General features: G+C 40.3%; 1 protein-coding gene across 36 annotated transcripts in view; it reads left to right on the plus strand.

Annotated features, from left to right (window-relative positions):
• The window catches only part of rims2a (regulating synaptic membrane exocytosis 2a), a 150410-nt gene that overhangs the window by 17519 nt on the left and 110679 nt on the right, over positions 1–22212 (plus strand). For 24 of the 36 annotated variants that reach the window (XM_055013377.1, XM_055013379.1, XM_055013378.1 and 21 more), the window contains exons 3-6: positions 8377–8409; positions 9304–9396; positions 14027–14237; positions 14894–14905. In XM_055013377.1, coding sequence (XP_054869352.1) covers positions 8377–8409; positions 9304–9396; positions 14027–14237; positions 14894–14905 — 349 coding nt within the window. The remainder of the gene's footprint in view (positions 1–8376; positions 8410–9303; positions 9397–14026; positions 14238–14893; positions 14906–22212) is intronic. The other 12 variants (XM_055013392.1, XM_055013393.1, XM_035945573.2 and 9 more) reach the window with 3 other exon arrangements.

Here is a 22212-nt window from a genome sequence, read left to right on the forward strand (position 1 = left end):
GGCTGAAATATTAAAGAAATGTGACTGAACTATGGCTGTGCCTACTATTATACTTATTTTGGTCTCTGGTACATAAACACCTGTAAATGCTTTGATGTCTGTCCATTTTAGACATTTATATAGACAACTCACTACCAAATACTGAGCCGCGTTAGCAATCTTTATCTCATAAACTAATGAATATGGCCTTATTTAAATAATTATTTCATTGCATTAAAATACACTACCGTTCAAAAGTTTGGGGTCACTTAGAAATGTCCTTGTTTTTTAAAAGAAAAGCAGTTTTTCCTCAATGAAGATAACATTAAATGAATGATAAATCCAGTGTAGACATTGTTAATGTGGTAAATGACTATTCTAGCTGGAAACAGCTGATTTTTAATGGAATATCTCCATAGGGGTACAGAGGAACATTTCCAGCAACCATCACTCCTGTGTTCTAATGCTACATTGTGTTAGCTAATGGTGTTGAAAGGCTCATTGATGATTAGAAAACCCTTGTGCAGTTATGTAGCACATGAATAAAAGTGTGAGTTTTCATGGAAAACATGAAATTGTCTGGGTGACCCCAAACTTTTGAACAGTAATGTAGACAATGGATGGACATTTACAAATGGCTTATTTGATGGACATTTCTGAATGTAGGTCCAGTAAGTCACCCAAACCTTTAACGCATATTCATAACTTAAAGGAGTCCTTCTTGCTGCATGATCAGCCTGTGTGCACTAGCATTATACTACACTAACGTTAAATTTGTTATCATGCAGCTGCAGCCAAGACCAGAGCAGAATTCAGCAGCCCCCACTAAGAGATTTCCCTGTAGGTCACTGGCCTCTGAGTGATATCAGACAGACATTAACCTCATCTCCTGGCAGGACTGACTGGCTGGTATGGTGTTAATGATGTATATCGTTGGTATTTACCCACTGAGCCAGATTACTCCTTTATGATCCAATTATCACTCAGTCTGTAGTGGACTCAGAGGGACTGCAGGGTCACTGCTTAGCTGTGAGATCCTCTATCACAGATTTTCTACTTCAGTGTTGATGCCAAGACAAGGCTGCATCTCACTATCTCTTTAAAAACTGTTGAGCACTGCGGGGTGCCAATATCCCACTCTGAAATCATTTGAGGAGACGTTTCATTTTAGTCTCTGCTGGGACACACTGTCAGTCAGTCTTTTCTGCTCACTGCTAAAAGTTCTCAGTGCAAAGAATCCAGCTCAAACAAATAATCAGATGCATGTAGATGTAAAGGGATATTGGATTCATCTTCATCACAGTCTAACACATAGAAGACTCTATTCATGTGCCAAGGGTTATTTAGCTGTGCTCTGGCTTGTTTTCTCCTGCTCATGGTAATCAGTGTCGTGTCACTCTTTCCCCAAGGACAGCACCCTCACTGCACACCTGATTATATCTCTACTGCTCTTAGCTGTTCTGTCAATATCTGGCTGACTTTTGAGAAGGAAATAAAAAGGTCCTGAGCAGCAGTTTACTCAACGACAGGACTAGAGAGAGAGAGAGAGAGCGAGAGAAACCTTTAGAGTGATGGGTTGGGCAGCCCTGGTATAGGTGGTGTTATTGGTATTATTTGGAAGTGCTTTCGCCTTGGGTGGCATGTGTGGAAGCTCAGTGCTGCGTGATGAGAAATAGTGCATGTGTGTGTCTGCTGTCAGTGTCTAAAATGAACAGAAATAGATTATTATGATGATCTAAATTCTTCCTTATGTGATTTCTGACACAACACTGATAAGATGATGCAGGATGCAGCAACAAGGAATGTGTGCTCATTGGGGCTCCAAAAATGATTCAACTGGTTAATGAAAGGCTCTAAAATTAGAATCATTTCCAATTTCTTTATTTTTCTATGACAGTAAACTGAACATCTTTGGATTGTGGATGAAACAAAATGTTTGAGGATGTCATTTTTCACCATCATCTGACATTTTATAAATGAAACATCTAATCGATTCATTGATGAAATCTTTGTTGACAATGAAAATAATCTTACATTGCATCCCTAGTGCTCATCCAAAGCTGCGTAGCTACATAACTTTTTCAGCATCTTAAAGGAATTTTTTCTTGTAAGAGTTTAAAGGATTATTTTATTAGACATACTAATGGGTATTGTCTGCGTTCTCTATCCCATGTGTGTTATTCTGAGAAATTTCTGTGCTGCACTGCCATCTACAAACACACCAGTGAGCCACATAGTTGCACTGCAGGACATGTAACGTGAACTGTAGCTTATTTAAAATCAGTCCCACACACACACACAGTCTTAATGCTGGTCCTGTGTCAAAGTTCTGCCCTCTGAGAGTGTTTCCTTCCCTTTGGAATACACTTTCCCTTTGTGGATTAAGTTACACCATAGGCAGGTACTGAAGAGATGAATTGGCTTGAATTAGAGTAAGGCTAGGTGCAGGTCGGGCATCTCAGAAAATGACTGGCAGAGGTTAGGGATACGGTTGCATGCAGGCTAAAATAAGGGGAAACACATATCACCACGGAAACAAACTTTGCCACAATACTTCATATCACCTGAAATGCTAACCAGAGGACCAACTGTGTAGACTAAACAATTCCCAACACACATGCTATTTATCCCTGGTTTACGAACACATTTAATACCAGAAATCATTCTTCTTTTAGCTCTTTGGTCATCATCAACTCCAGAGAGGAATACCTGTCTTTTTGGCAGCTATATGTTCAAAATCTAGTTGTTAACTTTGTCATTCTGGGGCTTGGCAGGTGGTATGCAAGAGATCAGACTTGTTGAAAACAGCTGCTGAAAAGCACTGATGAGAGCAATAGTACTGAAGGGGCAAAATGTTTCTTAAGATTCACAGTGACACCCATTTTTTTCACCCAAACATCTGTAATTTGTCATTTGATCAGTGTCCAATGTGTGTATCTTTTGTTCCAGACCTTTATTTGCCTGAATTCCTTGACTTATTGTATCCTGGATTCTGCTTCTGCGGCCCAGCCAAGGATGTTAGCTCCATATTAGCAGTTGCTGGACCTGCTATGGAGCAAGTGACATGTTGCCAGCCTTGTTCTGGGTGTGGGGCAAATGTGATGATTCAGTGCTTGTTGTACAGCTGTCACATCAGTGTATTCATCTTTACACAGCTGTGGCAAAGGAGTAGCAGTTTATAGGTGAAATGGACTAATGCACTATTTAGAGGGAGGTGTGTTTTAAGCATCCTTTCCTTTCCTTTCCTCTTTTTCTCTCCTCTTTTTTGTGCTTGTAGCAGAGATATCTTCAGAGAGCTCAGATTAATTAAATCTGTGGGATCTTACTAAAATGTTCAGGCCCTTGTGACAGCTCGCTGTGTAACTGTCCTGCTGTCTGTACAGAAGGAGCTGCATGAACCCAGCGCTGGGAAGGATTTTGCTTCCATATGAGTTAACTGTGACATTTTTGTTAAATGGATACCATACATCACTGCATCTTAATTTCTGGCCTGACTTTTCTTCTTGGCGTTGGTGGTGGGGGTGTTTTACCTATACATTAGAGAACATGGACGACAGTCGGTGTCCATTATGTTTTCATACCTGATGAAATCTATGTTTCTCCAGATTGTGTTATTCCTTTTTGCTTACTTGTTGCCCATGCTACGCGTTCTGCTACATATTCAGTTTTGTGTGGTGACTGGTGTTTTCTAGTTTGTACAATATATCCTTTTAAAACCAAGAAAATCCTGCATAATGACCGTGCATAGTTTAAGCTACTGTTGTGTTGACAATAAAAAATGTACAAAATGTCAGATTGTGACATTAAAACCTCTTTAACGTGCACCGTTACAGTTTTTTTATAGTGTTGTTGAGTTTTGGTAGGGATACAGCAACTATTCTAATTAGTGTTCACTTGTTTTTTCAGAATTTAGAAATTGCTTTTTCTATAAAATTGCAGGAATTTAAAAAAAAATGCAGCTGACACTTTCACTTGGCACAAGGAAACACTTTACTTATTTTCTCCAAACAAAGAGATATTAAATTACAATGATAATAAGATGAAAAAAATCAAAAACTATTCACGTTTCATTGATTCATACCATAAAAATTTTGCTTGAAAAAGTGACAGTTCACAGGTCCTTCATAGTTGATTGACTGATTGATTGTCATTTCATTGTTTCAGCTCTAGTAGATATAACCTCATACGTCCTCATCTGATTTGTTCTAGTCTTTTATACTACTGAGCATCCCTACCAGCTGCTTTTTATTTAATTTGCAAATGTCTTGAATGGGATCCAGCATAGTTGTGGTTAAACTATGCAAAAGATCCAAAATATGAATCTGTTTTCACTCATCTGGTCCCTCCTTTACCCTGTTGCTGCTCGCTTTCAGAAGGTACTACACATCTGCTCAAAACTTAAATCAGAATGGCCTAAAAATAGCTGGTTGTACGTTTGCCTGTAAAACTCCAGGAATCTCACTCTTAGGAGCTTAAACAGCACATCTGTCCACTAGAGAGCAGTGCAGCATCAGTCATCATCAGACCTCAATTCAAGGCCACTGACGCAGAGAAGGTGGAAAACAAAATACAGAGCAAAAGAACAGCAGCATGTGGCTAAATAAAACTTAACGCTGGCACTGAAACTGCCACAAAAAGAGAGAAAGCTCCACAGAAACCTATTCTTAACTCTGTACCGGTGTGTGTTTTTTCTTCTGTGTGCGATAGAGGGGGGGTTCATGGGATGCAGAGTGCAGGTTAAATAGATGGAAAGCAGAGACTGTATCTGCCCTGCAGGCCTCCTAAGCAGCCAGGATACTGAATACGTCACTTGTGACATTTTACACTCACTCATTTTGCTGCTCCATGTCAAATAATACACAGTGCACTCACACACACACACACACACACACCCACACACACACACACACACACACACACACACACACACACACAAGTAGGAGTACAGTACAGGCAGGGATATGTGGCACACACACACACACACACACACTCTGGCCGGCAGTCGTCCAGGCAGCAGGCAGCAGGCTCGATCAGATAAATATGAGGCTTGTAATGCGACCACAGAGACGGGTCTGATGGGATCAATAAAGAACGGCGCTGCAGGTCATCCGGAGAACACAGCGAGAGGATAAATATGGACTGGCTCATCGGAAAACAGAGCAGCGAGACTGATGGGTACACAGGACTATATCTTCTCTCGTGTGTTCTCTCACCCATCTGACACAGATCAGACAGACAGATTTCTTGCTCTGCGGTGCTCTTCCACTTTGCTAAAGTAGACTGTTGGGAGGCTTCACTGCTGTATTCTGATGCTCTGTGTGTGAACTACTTTTCCTCACTGTTTGTTTGGGAGTTGAAATGGTCATGCCGGGGTTGTACAATGGAATGTAGTTATTTATTTTCTGATGAATTTGGCAAACTAATTCTTTGTTATTAGGCTCCTATTAACTGCCACCGGATGTGAGTTAGATGTAACTGTTCTTAAAGAGGGCTACTGTGTGTTTTTAGTGAAGAGTTTTAGAATTACCTGGTCTGAAAACAGTTTTATATCACTAAGATTAACATTTCTGGGCAAAAATGGCATTGTGAGTGTGTCACCTTGGGCTCTAGGATGCTCTAAACAGGTCTTTCACTATTTTTCTAACATTTAGTTAACTGAAAAAAATAAAATAACTAATAATGAAAATAGTCACTGATTGCAGTACTAGAGCATAGTCTGAATACTGGTGTTGACGAATGTATTAATCAAAACCACCAGTCCACAGATATACAGTGATATTAGGTAAGGTTGCTGTGTCTAGACAGAATTAGACAAAATCCAATTCACACATTCTATTTCACACCGCTATATTAAACTGACTGTGTGCGTTGCATAAGTGGTGATCAGGTGTGTGAAATTCTGGTGTGTGATTCTCAGCGGCAGCTTGTTTTGCTTAAAGTGATGTTTGCTCCTGAACAAGAGAGAACCTGGCAGCCTCAGTGTTAGACGGTGTACAGATGCAAGACAGTCATGTGGTGGTTCTCTCTCTCTCTCTCTGTGTTTTACTGCTGCTTTTGTTTTTGTGGATACAGCTATTTCAGCCTCCAAAGATCATTCTGCATGAGGAAAGTGTAAATTAGGGACTGTGCATGTATTCTGATGTAGCTTATGTCAGCTGTAAAGCTTTGATAGCTCCTACTTTTGTTGTGTTTCTCAGCTAGTATGGTCATTAAAAGGGATTTGTATGTGATAAGTTGCAAGAAAAAGCCATGACATTTTGTCCCAAGTCACAAAGAATATAGTCGATAGTGGACTGTTTTTTCAACAGAAAGCTATATTTATTTGGAAGCGATCATTTTAATATGTAGACTACTGCTAACACAAGCTCTACAGGTGTATTGAGTTTTATTGGTGGTGCTCACAGCAGTGAAACAAAGTTTCCCAGTTACTCTGGAATATCCACTGAACATGCTTTTACATAGGGCTGCACAATATTAATAAAAACTGACATTAAGATATTTTGTTTTTCTGCGATATATATAGTGTGATATAAAAAAAGCAAACAAGACTTTTAACTTGAATTACTCTATTAGGAAAGAATTAATAATTCTAAAATAACTACCGTGAATTTCTAGAGAAATTGATCTGCACACAGGAAATAAAAAACGATTTTGAAAAAGCCACCCAGAATGTTTGTTGTCATCTGAAATAGCTTTGTGTTTAGGTCGACATTCAAATCTGGCTTTGCACTCGTCACACAGAGATTTGTGATGCTGATTTAAATGGCCCAGTAAATTAGTCAGGTGGCTTTGTGTTGTGGCAACAATTGCAAGAAGTTGCTGAAAAAATACCTGTTTTTGGTCAGCATCATCCTTTCTGTAGCTGATTTTTTTCCATACAGGTGATGTTGTGTTTCTTTTTGCCCACATTTCTTCCTTTTTAATGTTTATCTATCTAAAAAAAAAAAAAAAAAAACATGTCGTTTTGTCTTTTGAATAAGTAAAAAAATTAAAAACTGAGTGCATCCAAGAATCCTTAAATCAGGGTAAATTATGTTTTATCAGACAGACTTTCTTTTGTAGATTAGACATGGAAAATAAGAACTGCATGAGTTTTAAATATATTTGTATTACAGTACTTTGCCTTACTTCACATTACACTTCATGCAATGTGACTGTTGCACCTGCGCACATTGGTGCTGAAACAATACGTTGTGCAGCCCAATTGTCAACCGCTTCTATATCAACAACTATATCTTTTGTATATACTAGTTCCAGTGAAGAATGTCTACTGCTGGACCTGTCCATTGTAGTAGAATTGTCTTTGGAACAGACTAGTTGCTGGTAAAGTTCTGCTTCAGCAAGGTCTGAGAACTTGTGACAGACAGAAGAATTGTTGAAACTGAAGAAGCAGAGACCAACATGTCCTGACTTTATGACCCCAAAATGCGTCTTCATTTCCTGTAATGCGAACAGTTAACATTTCATTAGAGCCTGCTTGGAAAATATCCCCATCGTTCAAGCTGTATGCACCCAAGTTGTGATGCAGATGTTCTTTTATTAATTTGTCATCAGAGTTATTTACTTAGATTTGATAACATGTCTTTAGAGCCGCAGATGATATTACACAGATATCACATTAGTAGATTGCTCTTTGTGTTTGAAAGTAGTGGAGTGCCCCTTTAAAGATTGTAGAGATTACATTTTTCAATGTAAAGAGCACTACCAAGTAAATTCTGTGGCTTGATAAGACTTGAGGTCAGCCTTGAGATGACCTTCCTATCAGTCATTGGGATTTGAGCATCTGTCGTTCAGGTCGGTGTAGCTGAAGTTTACACATAATGAGTTACTACGTTCAACTTCCCTCTCTGCTGCTGCTCAGTGTGCAGCTTAAGGCAGTGCTCAAATGTCACTCAGCTGGACTGCTCTGCTTGCCAGCTGCTTTGAACCTGTGTTGATGTTTTTCTCTGCGTCTGGGAACTGGTGAGCTGGCGGTGGTGGTGGGGCCACTATCAATTATGGATATACCTTAGAAAAGTCAGAGTTCCATGAAAAGTCATGTCTGTGCACCAGAGAATGATATGAAAGAGGGTGTTACTCACATGAAGCTGTCATTTTTAATTTAAAGTGGATCCAGATCACTTATTTATGTACATTATGCCATCTTTAAAGTTACTCTCACTGTTATTTTGTTTGTTTACCTCACTACCATTGTCATCACCACAGTGTTATTTTCATCCAAAACCATCTATAATATTTTGAATATCGTTCATGTTGTATAGTTGTGTTGTTTGTTATATGCATCTTTAGTCACATCATCATTGTATTAGTTTTTTGTTACCTTTCAATTGTTTTCCTCATCTCTTTGTGTTTTGTATGCACTGAGGTGTGCACACCTTTTTATTTTTTATGTTTTAGGATCAAAGAAGAACCAAAGCCTCAGCCGGCACAGTAAGTAAACTGCATTACCCAGAGTGCTCTAGGCTTTGACACTTCTTCCTGTCAGTCGATGCTATGTGCTTCATGTGGCTTTCTCCTCTTTGTCTGGGAGTTAATTGAAAGAAATGTCATTAATGTCATGGAAAACCCAGTGTGACAGCCTGATGACTGCACTGTGATGTATTTGTTTTTATACTTTTGAATCAGATAACATTGGCAAGATTGTTGAATTTTGTGCTGGACGCTAAACAGCTGACTTCCATGACATCAATGACTGCAGCTTTTCCTTTCTACCAGCTTTTTTAGAGCCAGGCCCTACCAAACCCTTCCCCTGTCCCTGGTCTCTACCTGGCTGCCCATCTTCATCCCGTGTGTCATCTGTCCTCTGATTGGCTTGTGCAGCCTCGTAGTTCAACTCCAAGTGTGGATTAGATGCGCCTGTCTTGCTCTACTGTCCTGTAGCTTCATTTCTGATCAAATCTACCTGTAGGGCTGACCAGTCCAACAACCTGACCCCTACTGCACCTACAACCTGGAATAAGTGACACTTCTGTTCCCCTCAGCTGAGCATTTAATGCAGCTCTCATCTCCATTGGCTGTGGAGCTTTCCTGCTTTTTCTGTCCTTCCCTCGACTTCACGTCTGTCTGTATTATCTTTCTTTCTTTGTCTATATTTCTCTCTATATTTCTGACACTGTGTCTGGTTGTCAATGTTCTACTAATCGTCGATCTGCCCATGTCCTGGCCCTCTCCTCTCTCTCTCCTCTGGTTCTAGTGAATGTCCCTGCTATTGTTCACTACTTAGAAACTGACTTACTTCCTTCAAAAAACCCCTTTCAGAACAGATTGTTTTCTCCCATGATGACTCATTGCGATGTTCCAGTTACACTTTGCTTATTTGAACAGGTGGTTTCCCTTTAGTGGGATCACTGAGCTGGTAAATAACGTTCTTCAGCCCCAGCAAAAGTCCCAAAATGACAAGGAGCCAGAGCCAGACGCGTAAGTAATAGTACAGACCCCTTCTGATCTCCTCCCAGCAGGCACAAACACGTAGTGGTGACCCAAGCAGCTGGACGCACTGGACATTTGACCCTAGTTCATATTAGAGTGTGTTACACAATTTCTCAGTGTGTTTATTCGAGCACAAAAGAGAGTGATGGTGTGGTAGAGGGATGTCACAGTGGATTTTTACCTTTGTGAATGACTTATTGATAACACTTTTGGGGTGGAACAAATACCAGAAACTCAGCAATAGGTTTCACTGAGCACCACTTTTCAGAGCTTACTTAATGACACTCACAAGGATGCCTTTATCTGGTCAGCTTAAAGTCAATGCAGCAGTGCAGGTTTAATGCGATGATTCATTTGAATGTAGGCAAAGAGTCATTGACTAGTAGAACAGTAATCCAATCTCAAAGCAGCTGGCAACCAAGCCTCATGGACCCACCTGACCAACAAAGACCAATAAGATATAACAACATTATAATGGTTAGAGTTGTGAAGCTCAAAACATTAGGGTGAAAATGAAGTCCCTTTCAAATGTGCAATCCTTTGTGTCAATCTGACAGCAATAAATAAAAATGTCGGCTTCATGTCTAATTGAGCAGCCTCTCTTTAAAAGTTGCATCAGTAATCTTACTGGGTTGGACCTCAAAACATTTCAGTATCACTTTCAGCATGGCACAAGTAACAATACACAAGCAGCATACAGTGTTGCCAGATCTCGTGATAGAAACAAGCAACCAGCTCTATGGAAACAAGCCCAAAAAGAGACAAACAGCTGAACTGCCACATTGTGTCAAATAGAGGCCTCTTGATAACAGTATAAATATATACATTTATTTTTGTTTGCAGTAAATTGACAGTAATTTGGTCAACAAGAAAACTTTAAATAACTTACATTAAAATAAAAGACATATGCATTATGCAAAAGCAACAGTAAATAAGCAACTACACTTTAAAAAAGAAGCCCAAAAACTCGCAACCCACGACTGATGAGATTTGCAAGCGACTTTACAGAAGAACAAGCCCAAAGTCGCTAATAATAAGTGGACTTGACTACACTGGAAGCATACCATCACAATAATGGATAGGCACAAGTGATCGTACTTTGAGTTGTGTGAAATGATTTAGGGAAGGATGTTCCAAATTTCAGCATGTATGGGTCTAAAAACAGCACAGATGGTTTGATGCTTGAACACATTTCTCATTTACTTTGCTCTACCATTTTTACATCTATAAGGCAACAAACTGAAATACCAATAAAAAATATAACATCACTCTGCAATGAAGACAAAGATTGTAACAAATCAGAATAATGATGCTCACATATAATTAATGTAGTCCTTTTTTTTGGACAAAAAGTTACCAGGAGTTAAAGTTCAATTTGTTGCTTCCAGCTGTTTTTGTAAGTTTTTACTCTGAGCCTAATAAATACCTGCAGCTTCAAATAGCAGCAACATCCATATGAGCATCATCAAAGTAAGAGAGCTGCACACATTTACGCTTGTGAAAGAACAGCAGTAACTTCATTAATTACTTATGATTATGCATAATCCCAGACATGGAGACAGGATCAGTCCGGGTCAGGATCTAACAGCACGTCACACACTGTAATTTTTTCCTTACAGCAGACAGGTGGACTGTCATACACACATAGGCAGTCTATAAGATGGAGTTAGAACCTTTGAGCTCCGTCTCACTGTTAGAAAAGTATTAGGTAGATGATCATCACACATGGACGGGATTTTCACCGTTAAGAAAATTATGAAATAAACTGGGCTTTAAGTTAATTGGGCAGTTTGAAAATTTTTCTGCTAGTTTAGATTCAGAATCCTGTTCAAAAGTTTGGCTTTAACATGATTAGTGAACACAATGTAGCATTAGAACACAGGAGTGATGGTTGCTGGAAATGTTCCTCTGTACCCCTATGGAGATATTCCATTAAAAATCAGCTGTTTCCAGCTAGAAAAGTCATTTACCACATTAACAATGTCTACACTGGATTTCTGATTCATTTAATGTTATCTTCATTGAAAAAAATGCTTTCTTTCATGCTTTCTAGCTTGCGTGATGGAGCGGCTAGCATGCTAAAATATTTTTGTAAAAAGTTGTGGAGACCAGACTAAAGCAGGGAGGAAAATTAATATTAGACACAGAATTTGTCAGGTGGTCAAAAAAAAAGCATCTTCACAGGAATGGTAACGTTGCTCTGTCTGCTGTATGAGGAAGTAGAGGATTGTAGCAACTTTGTAAGATGCTAAAATGTGAGACTGTGGGTTTGTTAGCTCCATGTCGAATTCTGTCGCTGAAAATAGCTTATTTAATGTAATGTTAGTGTTCATGAAGTAGACGGTTATATATGAGTAAATGCAAAACACTAGTCCCTGTTGAAGGATGTTGCTAATATACAGACATAAACGCCTTTCTGTGGTAACACTATATACTCTACTATATAAAAGTTTACTGGGAGGTAAAAACTCAGTTTAGTTTGTGGCAGAAACAGAACCCCAAAGCTTGTAGACAGCTTGTAGTTGAGCCTTGCTGTCGATATGTTGAGTCTGTCATATATCCAGGAGGGAGGCTCATGTTACTGGCTGTGTGTAGCTGCTGTGGTGTGGCCCAGAGGTAAGAGAGCTCCGATACGCTAGCATGGGACGGGACAATGAACAGCGTATGATTACTCGTCAGCAGTGTCACCTACATTTGACCGTGTTTGACAGAATAAGCAAACGCTCATCAGCTGCCTGCTGCCACAAGAAGCTCTGTGTTTATTCTGTCATGCTTTATTTGGTAACTTATTTGCTGTATGTACTTGTCCAGTCTTGCTCTTTGCTGTCTGTCTCATTGTGCAGCTTCAGAATCAAGACATTTAAAATTTGAAAGTGGTCTTAAAACCTCTATTCGTCCCTTGCTGTACAGAGGAGAGGAGCAGCAATCGTTGGTTATCTTCCACAGCTCTTCTCAGTGACCTTGTCTGTCAATAGAGCAGCAGTCCTCAGCCCATGTAGTGGGTCAGGATCCAGCGCATGTATCTGTAAACGTTTCAGTGTTAGAAGAGATTAAGTGAGAATAAAACATGATTGTTTGTAGTCTTATTTACTTGATCCTGTGAGACTGGCTTTACCTCTTGTATCATATTCTTCATCAGTCTGTTATCAGGCCCCTCTGTCAGTAAATGAGATTTGGTTGGATCCGTTAAACAAGGCTACATACTAATCTCTGCTTGGTAAACACACAAAGGCTGTGACACAATTAGCCCTTTAATCCCTCAGTGGGTACAACAAGGGGCACACCAATGGCACTCTATCTGATGTTCAGATGGCACAGAGACTCACACACGCAACCACACACATAGGCGGTCTTCAGGTGGTGTGTGGCCGTTACATTTTAGGCTCCAAAGGTCTGGTTGTGGGTAAAGGAAGCACGTTTATCTCAAACGCAGAGCTGTATGTGGTAAAAGGATAGCACTGCTCAATAATTCACAAGTGCTAATGAATGTTGCAGGGGATATGTGGGGCGAAACCAATTCTAATCGCCATATTATGAAGTCAGCCCAGTGTTTAGTTTCCAAGGAGACGCTCAATTGACATGTGTCATACAAAATGCATGCGAAGAGTCCATGCTGTTTTTTTAGTAGCCTCTCAGGACTTGTTAGGCGTTAAGGGGCTACTGTATAAGATCAGGTGTAATGTATCGGTAGGAGGCCATCTATAGGGCACAAACAGTACCACAATAGATACTACACTGACAAAGTCTTGCTGGAAGGTGGACTCTTCTGTGTGTGACTACCAATGATTACCTGTCGGTGATTCAACAGAGCAACAATAATTGTGCATATTGATAATGTGTGAGAACAGTATGGCTCTGGGGCATTCACGGTCTCGCCTTACGACTGTCCTGATATAGAAACACAGGTGCAAATGATTCATTAAATGCAAGGGAACCTGAGAAAGTGGAATTAAGTGATGTTCTTAAACTTGCAAAGCAAATCTGATACCGACTCCCCCTGTGTTTTAGAAGAGGTGCGGTATCAAAGGAGGAGCTCAGCTTTGAAGCTTCTGAGGTCATGGTGTCTGCTTTTCCTTTCAAACTCTAACACATTGCACACATCTGAGGTTATATCACTTAGTCAGCTGATAGCAGAAACCTATTGGGTAAGTGTGATTTTGAGAAAAAGACTAAAGCTGTGATTTAGGCAATAAGAATCGTTTTCATGTACAACAATGATTAGCCCACGCTGCCATGAATATGCATTTGTCTACCATTTAGACTATAACAGAAAAATAAATACTATAATGTATAATGTATTCTCTCTTTTTTTTTTTTAAAAAACTGATTACCCCAAATTAATACATGATTTGTGTGTTGTTGTTTCACTCAAACGTTTGCAGTACAACAGAACTTTTTGAATAAATTATGGTTATGTCATGTTTTTCTGGTGTATGTGTATTATAAAGGCCCAGCTGGGGATGGGCATTGCAAATTAGCTTAAATTATAAAAGCCATGCTATTGGTTCATGCTGTATACTTGTTCCTATACAACGAACGAAGTTATACACTAAGCTTCTTTTTTACAGGTCACCAAACCTTACCTTTTGTAACCTCTGCCCTTCTCATTCCTATGCAGGAAGTTGCACCAGCAGTTTGAATCATATAAGGACCAGGTTAAGAAGATGGGGGAGGAGACTAACAAGGCTCAGGACCAGAAGAGCGAAGCCCCGACCTGCGGGATATGCCACAAAACCAAGTTTGCAGACGGCTGTGGCCACCTCTGTTCATATTGCCAAACGAAATTCTGTGCTCGGTGCGGAGGACGAGTGTCTCTGCGGTCAAATAAGGTAACGCTAGCTTGTATCCTTGGTGCTATCCATTTATAAGGACACACACTCTCAAACACACGCTGATGCCCCACCCTCAGGCAAATGTCTCCCTACAATACTATTTGAAATCCAAGGTTATGAAACATTGCAGTGAGATCATAATCTGGGAATGGAGCCAACGCTGTCTTTAATAGCAACTAATGTTTTTCAGATTCTAATCATCTACTCCAGTCAGAGAGTCTCTGCATGCCTTTGTTCCAATTCTGTTCTCTCTGATGTGTTGATTCACAGCTACAGATTTCCTATTCATGTTTACTGTAACTTACAGTTGTTCTATTTCACCACTGGAGGGAACTGTTCCTCCTTCTCTTTTTCTATATAGGAACCTGATGGCTGCGTTTGTATAATATGATACTCCTGTGACCAAATAACCTCTGTAAAATCATCCCCAGCTAAAACTGTTAGTATTAGACCACTTAAATTTGAATCATGACCTTGAGTGTTTCTATTTTTATGCCATCTAATTCTTTGCTGTTGGAGTATGTGACACCAGGACCTACTAATGCCACTTACAATCTCTCTCTCTTATCTTTTCTACTCTTTTCCCTCTTTCCCTATATGCTTATCTGTTTCTTTCTTTCTGCTGCATTCCTGCTCTCATGGAATTGCAACAGGAGGACAAAGTGGTTAGCAAACTCTTTTCTGCGTTTTTTGGGACTGTGTCTGAACACAAGCATTTTTCATAAAATGCTGTGAATATATACATAAATACACATACAGCAGCCAAGAATGACACGACACGAACAAGAAAAGTCGTGATTAGTCACATCTGTGAGTCTACCGTGTTATGCTTAGATCAAACTGAATAAACTTTAAGTAATTCAAAATAAATGAATTTATGATTGACATTTCTGTTTTCAGAAGGGATAAAAGTATTTTGATTATAGCACGTTTCTTTGAGTGATACAATACGTATCAAAATGTGAAAGAGAGATAGGATTGATATCAAAAGGGATGAAGCTTAAACAAAGCTGAAAGAATAATGTTGCATATAATACATGGTCTGCACTGGCATAGCACTTTTCTACCTTGGTGGTGCTCAAAGCGCTTTACAGTGTTTCGCATTCACCCATTCACACACCAGTGGTGGCAGAGCTGCCATATGAGGTGCTCACCTGTCATTAGGAGAAACTATGGGTTCAGTATCTAGCCAAAGGACACTTCAGTATGTAAAGAGGGCTGAGAAGCAAGCTACCAACTTTGTAGTGAGAAGACAACACAGCTGCCCTGGTAAAGAAAAATTCCACAGATTTTCCATGTGAAATTCAGTTTTCTTGCAATGAAAAGTTCTACTCAGACCTTTGTGTTGTCGAAATTGTAGCCTCCTGAGTTTTCGGAGCTGGCCTCTTACCGCACAGGTTTGGATCTTTTTTTTTTTTTTAAAATCAATATGTTCTATTTTTATTCAATATGTACCATGATTTCTTAGACTTTATGCAGGTGTAGCACTAAAATACTGGAGGAGCATTTAAAGCAAAATCTGGAATTACACCTGACTTTAAACACATAGATGGCAAATGATTATTATTATTCCATTGTGTATTTATATAATGTTTTACTAAATAAAAGAGGTCACCTTTTTAAGTTGGTCATTGTGATCAATATGAACTTCTACTCAATCCAAATGATCCCACTTCAATGCCAACATGTTGCCTTACGTGTGATGTAGCGTAGAATACCATAGGTCGGGATGGAAAAGCTATAATGACTGACTGCTGTATTGAGTCCCCTGGGGGATAATCTTTAACTGTGTAACTAACTAAACAAATATAGCATCACAAAGGCTGCTAGATGAATGCATCACATGGACTATATTACTCTCAGTGTCAATGTATAACATAGATTTCCCATAGTTTCCTTAGCTCTAACCTGCCTGTGTTTACTCTCTAAGCGACAGTCTGCAGGCCTTAGGGCATGGCACATACCAGTGGGTTTGATTCAAACAATAGAACAACAGAAACACTCGGACAGACCTCCATCCTGCTACTCCCTTCAATGCCAAGACCCCAGTTGCACGGGCTTCCATTGTTCCCTGGTAGATAATAGCTGGGAGATCAGTTACTCTGTTGTACAGATGGTGTTGAGTAATAACAGTGGCAGCCGGCTGGCGATGGACAGTCGGGGCATTGGCAGATAGGCTATGGGATGTGCCTCTGATCCAATGCCCGCTGTTTACCTGGTGATGCCCTGGCCTCTTGGCACTCAAGGTCACATCTCTATACAGACAATGGACACTGATGTTAATGTGGTGTTGCTCCAGAATGAATTAAGTAACGTACTGCTGCAAACATGTGATGGAGACGCAGGTGCAAACATTTGATCCCAGTGCATAGAAATATATGTGTGGCTCCTTGGGCTGCACTTCCACTATCTCAGTGCTTGACAGTGCTGCCATATTAGAAATCTTACTGTGGATATGCCTTTCAAAATGTGTTGAAAATCCAAGAAACTGCTTATACATATGCTTGTCTACAGCAGGGGAGCAGAGTAAGCATTTGTGGCAGGATGCAGAAGTTCAGATGACAGGGTCAGTCAGAGGGACAGAAAGCCAGCATAGAAATGAGCAGCAGAGGTCATAAGGGTATTTGCATGTAAAAAAGTGCCGTTTTAGGGTTGGCCATGTTGTTTTATGTGAAATGCCCATTATTAGCCGGTACAGAAGACCACACAGGGCTTTAGTTGTGAGTTAGATTAGTGGTACAATATACACATCAGCCCACCAGGACTGTGGTGATTTTTAATTGCTGTTTGTTTTGTGTGATCATGCTTGTAGTCGCAGATGGACAGAAGCTTTGATTACTCCCCTACGAACAAAGGGACACATTTTGGTGCGCCCAACCATCTTGTGTGAAAGCTTGTGTGTCAGTGAAAGAGGTGGTGGTGGTGAAATCTGCCCTTTTTCCATCCGTCTACTCTTTCCCTCTCTCACAGATGGTGACAGCAGTGGCGAGAGAGATCTTGTTCTGTGAAACGCCATTGAATATTTACAAGTCTCTATGTCTGGGACAGCTAGCAGAGCTATAGTACACTGGAATATGATATAGTGTGGAGGGGCTGAGAGTTAAACAGCTGGTAAAGGAGTTCAAGCCTGGAAAGGTGGATTGCTCCAAACAATAACCCTGTTTAGCTGAATCTATGACTCACTTAGTGTAGTCACATTCATCATTGTATCTTATCACAGCAGGATGAATAATAGATAGGAAAACACTGATAAAAATATCTGCGTTGATAAGAATCACTGCTCATTGATTGTGCCAGGTGGCTTAGCCTCTACAGCAGATACTCAAAGCACAAAGCGCAGAGAGACTTTTTGGGGGTGAAAATATAAAATGCCTTTGATATAGATAAACTGTGTGTCAGTGTTGTGAAGTGTTCAGAATCTCTGCTTGTAGCGGTGGAGCTCCCCACCATTTCCTCTGATGTGGCTTCAAAAGGGCCTGAGGAATCAACAGTCTCTGGGGAGGAAGTCATTTGTGATTAAAGCAACTCTTGAAGATGTTACATGTGCTTCTTGGCCCCTCAAAATTTCTGCTATGAAATAGAAAGGAAAGGACTACAGTATTTTTTTCAGCTTTTGAAATGCACAACATATGTTTCTTTAAATAAAATAATTTTGTCTCTATATGAAACTGCTGGAATCGTTGACAATATGGACTGTAACCTGCGTAACAGTATTTCCCATATTTTCTGTTTTTATGACTTTTGAAATTATAAATTAATCATTTTTAACGCGTTTATCCCTAACAGGTGCTCTATATTGCTGTATATAGCGACAAGCATGTAATGTTACAGTATCTTTCTAGCAATAAAGTTCAATAAAAGTGTTGAAAGATCATGCTATGGATCACACAAGTTGTTATTTTCAGCTCTCCAGAGTGATGGAAGTCATTCATATCTGTGCAGCAGAGATTAAAATATAGCTAATTAGGTATTTTCCTCCACTTTTAGATTTTTCTGTTTGCGGAAAGATACACAACTCTGCAATTTAAAAATTGGCTGTACACAGACATTTACTGTGTACCATAGCTACATTGTTGGTTGTATTTGTCCTGATACTAGGTAAAATGCTGTCTTATGGGAAAGATGGTGGACATATGTTTTCTTCAGGAGGAAAAAAGGCCACTTTTCAGATTCTAATTTGTTAACTTGGTTTGACAATAAATCCTCCAACACTCATTTCTAGTTAATTCATGAACTGATATAATGACAAGAGTCATCAGTGTTGGGGATTTAAGATAAAAAGCTGTCATATAGTCTTGACTGCTTCACATAAAGTCGCCTTTAACGCGCATCTATAAGACAGTTATTCTAGCTCCACCAGAACTCATCCTCTGGCATGTTCGGTTCACATTTGGTGGTTCTGCGGTTGTCTGACATGTACATAGGCAGAAATACATGGCTGCATCCGTGTTGCATCTTTTATTGAAGCTCGGGACACGTTCACAGCACAGACTGGCTCGGAAAACGACAATGTTCCTGTTACTGCTCACAGGGAAAAACAGTTGGTTATACTCCATAAACGCGTTGCTCTGCTTCTCCATTGGACTGTGGGAGCAGAGTTGGGACGCGTCGCATTTCTAATGATCGCCGATCAAGTCCGGCACAGCTCTGGCTCTCTGTTACAGATGATGATGGTGAGAAACAGAACGTGATTTGACGCGTTGCTGCTCACCTCACATGTTTTTTCCTCTGCTGACATTGGATTGTTTGATACGTCCAGTGTAACCATCCAAGATTGGAATCCATCGTTTTTGTTTTTTAAAGTGTAGTAGTAGAAAATACGACAGAGCTGGGTTTTCTTGGATCGGATGTGGCCAGTTGAGTTCCCGGTGTAACCTTCACGGTGCTTTCGAGCAGCTGCTGTCCGGCAGAGGCAGCCTGTTGTCTGGACCTGGAACTGTCCACGGTGCTGAAGGTCGGCGCAGTTTCTGCATTTTCAGGAGCGGAAGCTGCGGACGGTCGTCAATCCCATTAGAAGGACTCACAGACGGCGATCTTTGCGCACAGGCTCGATGTTTTCCCTCAGCGGCACCATGGGTAAGCTGGCTGACTGCAGCGCGTTTTCACCGGTCATTTTGTTTGTCAGAAATGTGACCGTTTCAACACTGTGGGAACGGTGCGGCAATTCCTGACAGGATATGTCAGTGACGGGTTTGATTGCAATATTTTCCTGACATTTGCTTCGCAAATGAACCTCCGACCGTATGTGCTACGTCAATGAGCGCGCCTCAGGTCTGTCAAATTTTTTATTTAACGCGTTTATTTAGGTCATAGAGCGGCTGAAGGGGGATTGTGAGTCTGACAGATCTCTGCCATTTCTGCGTGAAGCCACATATTGGATTTCTACAGTGTTTCCCTCCTCTTTCTTGTGTCTTTGAACTTCAAACAAGGAGCATAAATATTCATCGAGTCTATTATTATTACTGGCGCCCACACTAAAATTAGAAGCTCATTAAAATGTAATTCACCACGTGCAGCCAGTGTTGGGGCATGTGAATGTAGGCGCTCTCCTTTCATTCTCATTGGCCGCCTAATGAATCACACCAAAGAGGCTGTGTGAACTTTTAATTTTTGCCTCAAAAACCACATTCCATATACAGCTTTCATGGAGATAGGGGGAAAAAGGTAAAAAAACGAAACATCCGTGTGTTTGGTAGGTTTAGGTGCATTACAGTGTGCTTTAGTAAACATGACATGGAGGAAGATCTTTGTAGGAAAATGCACTTCATTCAATGCTAATCTGCGCCACTGAACAGTAGTGGGGTTTTACCTGTCTTGATACCCTTTACTGGTGCATTGTAGTGTCTGTCATTGCAGCCTGTCACATTCATGCTGCCCCCAGCTGTGGCAGTAATTTGCTCTGGACTGTAGTAGGTAGAATCCTTATTGATGACTATGTGCTTAAGGTGGACTCTGTCCAAACTGGGATGTTCCGAGGAACACTCCACTCCCCAAACAATGAGTCTTTAATGAGTGGTTCAGTTCACCCCAGTTCAGGTGAAGGAGAGAAACAGCAATGCAATATGATACCTATGACAGTTCATTTACTGGCCCATCAATATTGCAGCCTGTGCCATCTCTACGTTTTACTTAGCTTTAGATTGGATTGCTCTTTCTTTATTAGAATGCTGATAGGAGACAGGTTGAAAGAAGAAGTCCAAATGTGGGTCCAAGATGCATCTTAGACACTGTCCCACTAAGACGCCCAAGCCATCTCTTCTACCTCTCAGATAACACCAATGTGGCAGGGATGACAATTACAATAAAGGCCTATCTAGACTTTAAACTGCTGCTTTTGGAATCAACACAATCATTGTATTACATATCCAGTCAGGAATAAATTAATGGATGCAAAATGAAAGAATGTAAAAATGTAATTAATTTAACATTGGAATTTCATTTGAGCACACAGTGACATGCCTGAAAGGATACTGCTGATTCACTCCGGAGCCTGTTAAGTAATGTTGTAGTGCAGTTTAATGGCCACAAGAGAGAGCTCAGTGCTTTCTCTTGCTGCAAATCTAGCCGGTTTTTTGAGTGTATGGCTCCTTCAGAAAAAATTTGAATGGAGCAGGCACAAAAAAAGGTGTTACATGTAGGGTACACTGCTGAAGGGTATGTGTTATTTTCTTTTACTGTCTGTCTTGCTGGACTGTTTGCCACAAAATGTGGTTTTATGAAATCTAAATCACTTTATCTTTATGAGACAAGCTACATGGCACACAACAGTTTTGGAATGGATAAATATTTTCTGTCAAATATAGCCTGTCCTTCACTCGCATCCTTGGCTTTTGCTGTTGTCAGTTCCCTGAGCACACACATATTTTTGGGAGATTATATTTGCCAGTATCACTGAAAACACCCTTGGTCTGAAGGGAAATTATTAGAAAGGAAATTATCTATTGATCCCATGGCACTTGGTGTTTGTTTCCCTTAATTCAGAGACTCGGTAAACAGCCTATAGCACGTTTAATAGAGTATATATCTTCCTGGTGTTTGTAACGTGTGGTAGCGCTAGGTTTTTTGGCTTTCTATTTTTAACTGCAGGTTCAGTGACTATGAAATGTGCAAACCCAGGGAGAAATGGCCCCGCCTGAGGGCCACAGCCCCCCAACCCCCTGTCTGCACTCAGCCGTGAACAGTTAAGCCAAAGGGAAGTGTGTATGTTTGGAGAGTCTTGAGCCAAATGGTTGCAATGAAAGTGAACATACCCCGAGCTGTTACAGCTGCCTGACCTGTGTGTGTGCGTGTCATTGTGGATACATGCATCTGTTGTGTCTTTGTGTCAGTGTGGTCAGTAAGAGAAAAGGGGTTATTACAGTTTCCTGTCAGTGTGGGGTGAGCTCACTCTGTTTCTGGACTGCATCCCCAGAATGACTGTTAGCAGCCTTATGCCGTGTGATGTCGCCAGTGTGACAAAAAAACGTGAGGAAAAAAAGCGTAGTGAATGAAACAACATGTTTCTGTTATTGTCACACTGCATGAGCATAAGTAGAGCTTTTTGCTAATGTTCACCATCTGAGAAACTAGTTTGTGCAGTAATTTTAAACAGCATCATATCATGACAAATCCCCTTTTAGCTTAAACATATTTGTTTTCTGTCAGATAATGAAACTCTTTCGCCTCTCCAGACCATTTAACCCCTTCAAAAGATGTGGATAATCTCAAAACTGCACTGTCATCAATCTCAAAACAAGAGTACTTTTATTTTTTGCAGTTCAATTAGTGTTTTGGATTCATGAGGATTCAGCTCAGCATTGTCCTTACTTTTTGCTCCTCTTGTCTAACACACTGTATAAACATCCATTTTCAATCTGACTCCATTCCAAAATGCAAATCAAATCCAAGTATTGATGTCTGAAGCTCAGTGTGTTCAACATTTGCTGGACCCGTGCACGTTTTGTTGGCCTGTGTTTTTGGAATACTAATATGC

Source organism: Amphiprion ocellaris, chromosome 9 (genome assembly GCF_022539595.1).
Source record: "Amphiprion ocellaris isolate individual 3 ecotype Okinawa chromosome 9, ASM2253959v1, whole genome shotgun sequence".
NCBI classification, from domain to species: domain Eukaryota; kingdom Metazoa; phylum Chordata; class Actinopteri; family Pomacentridae; genus Amphiprion; species Amphiprion ocellaris.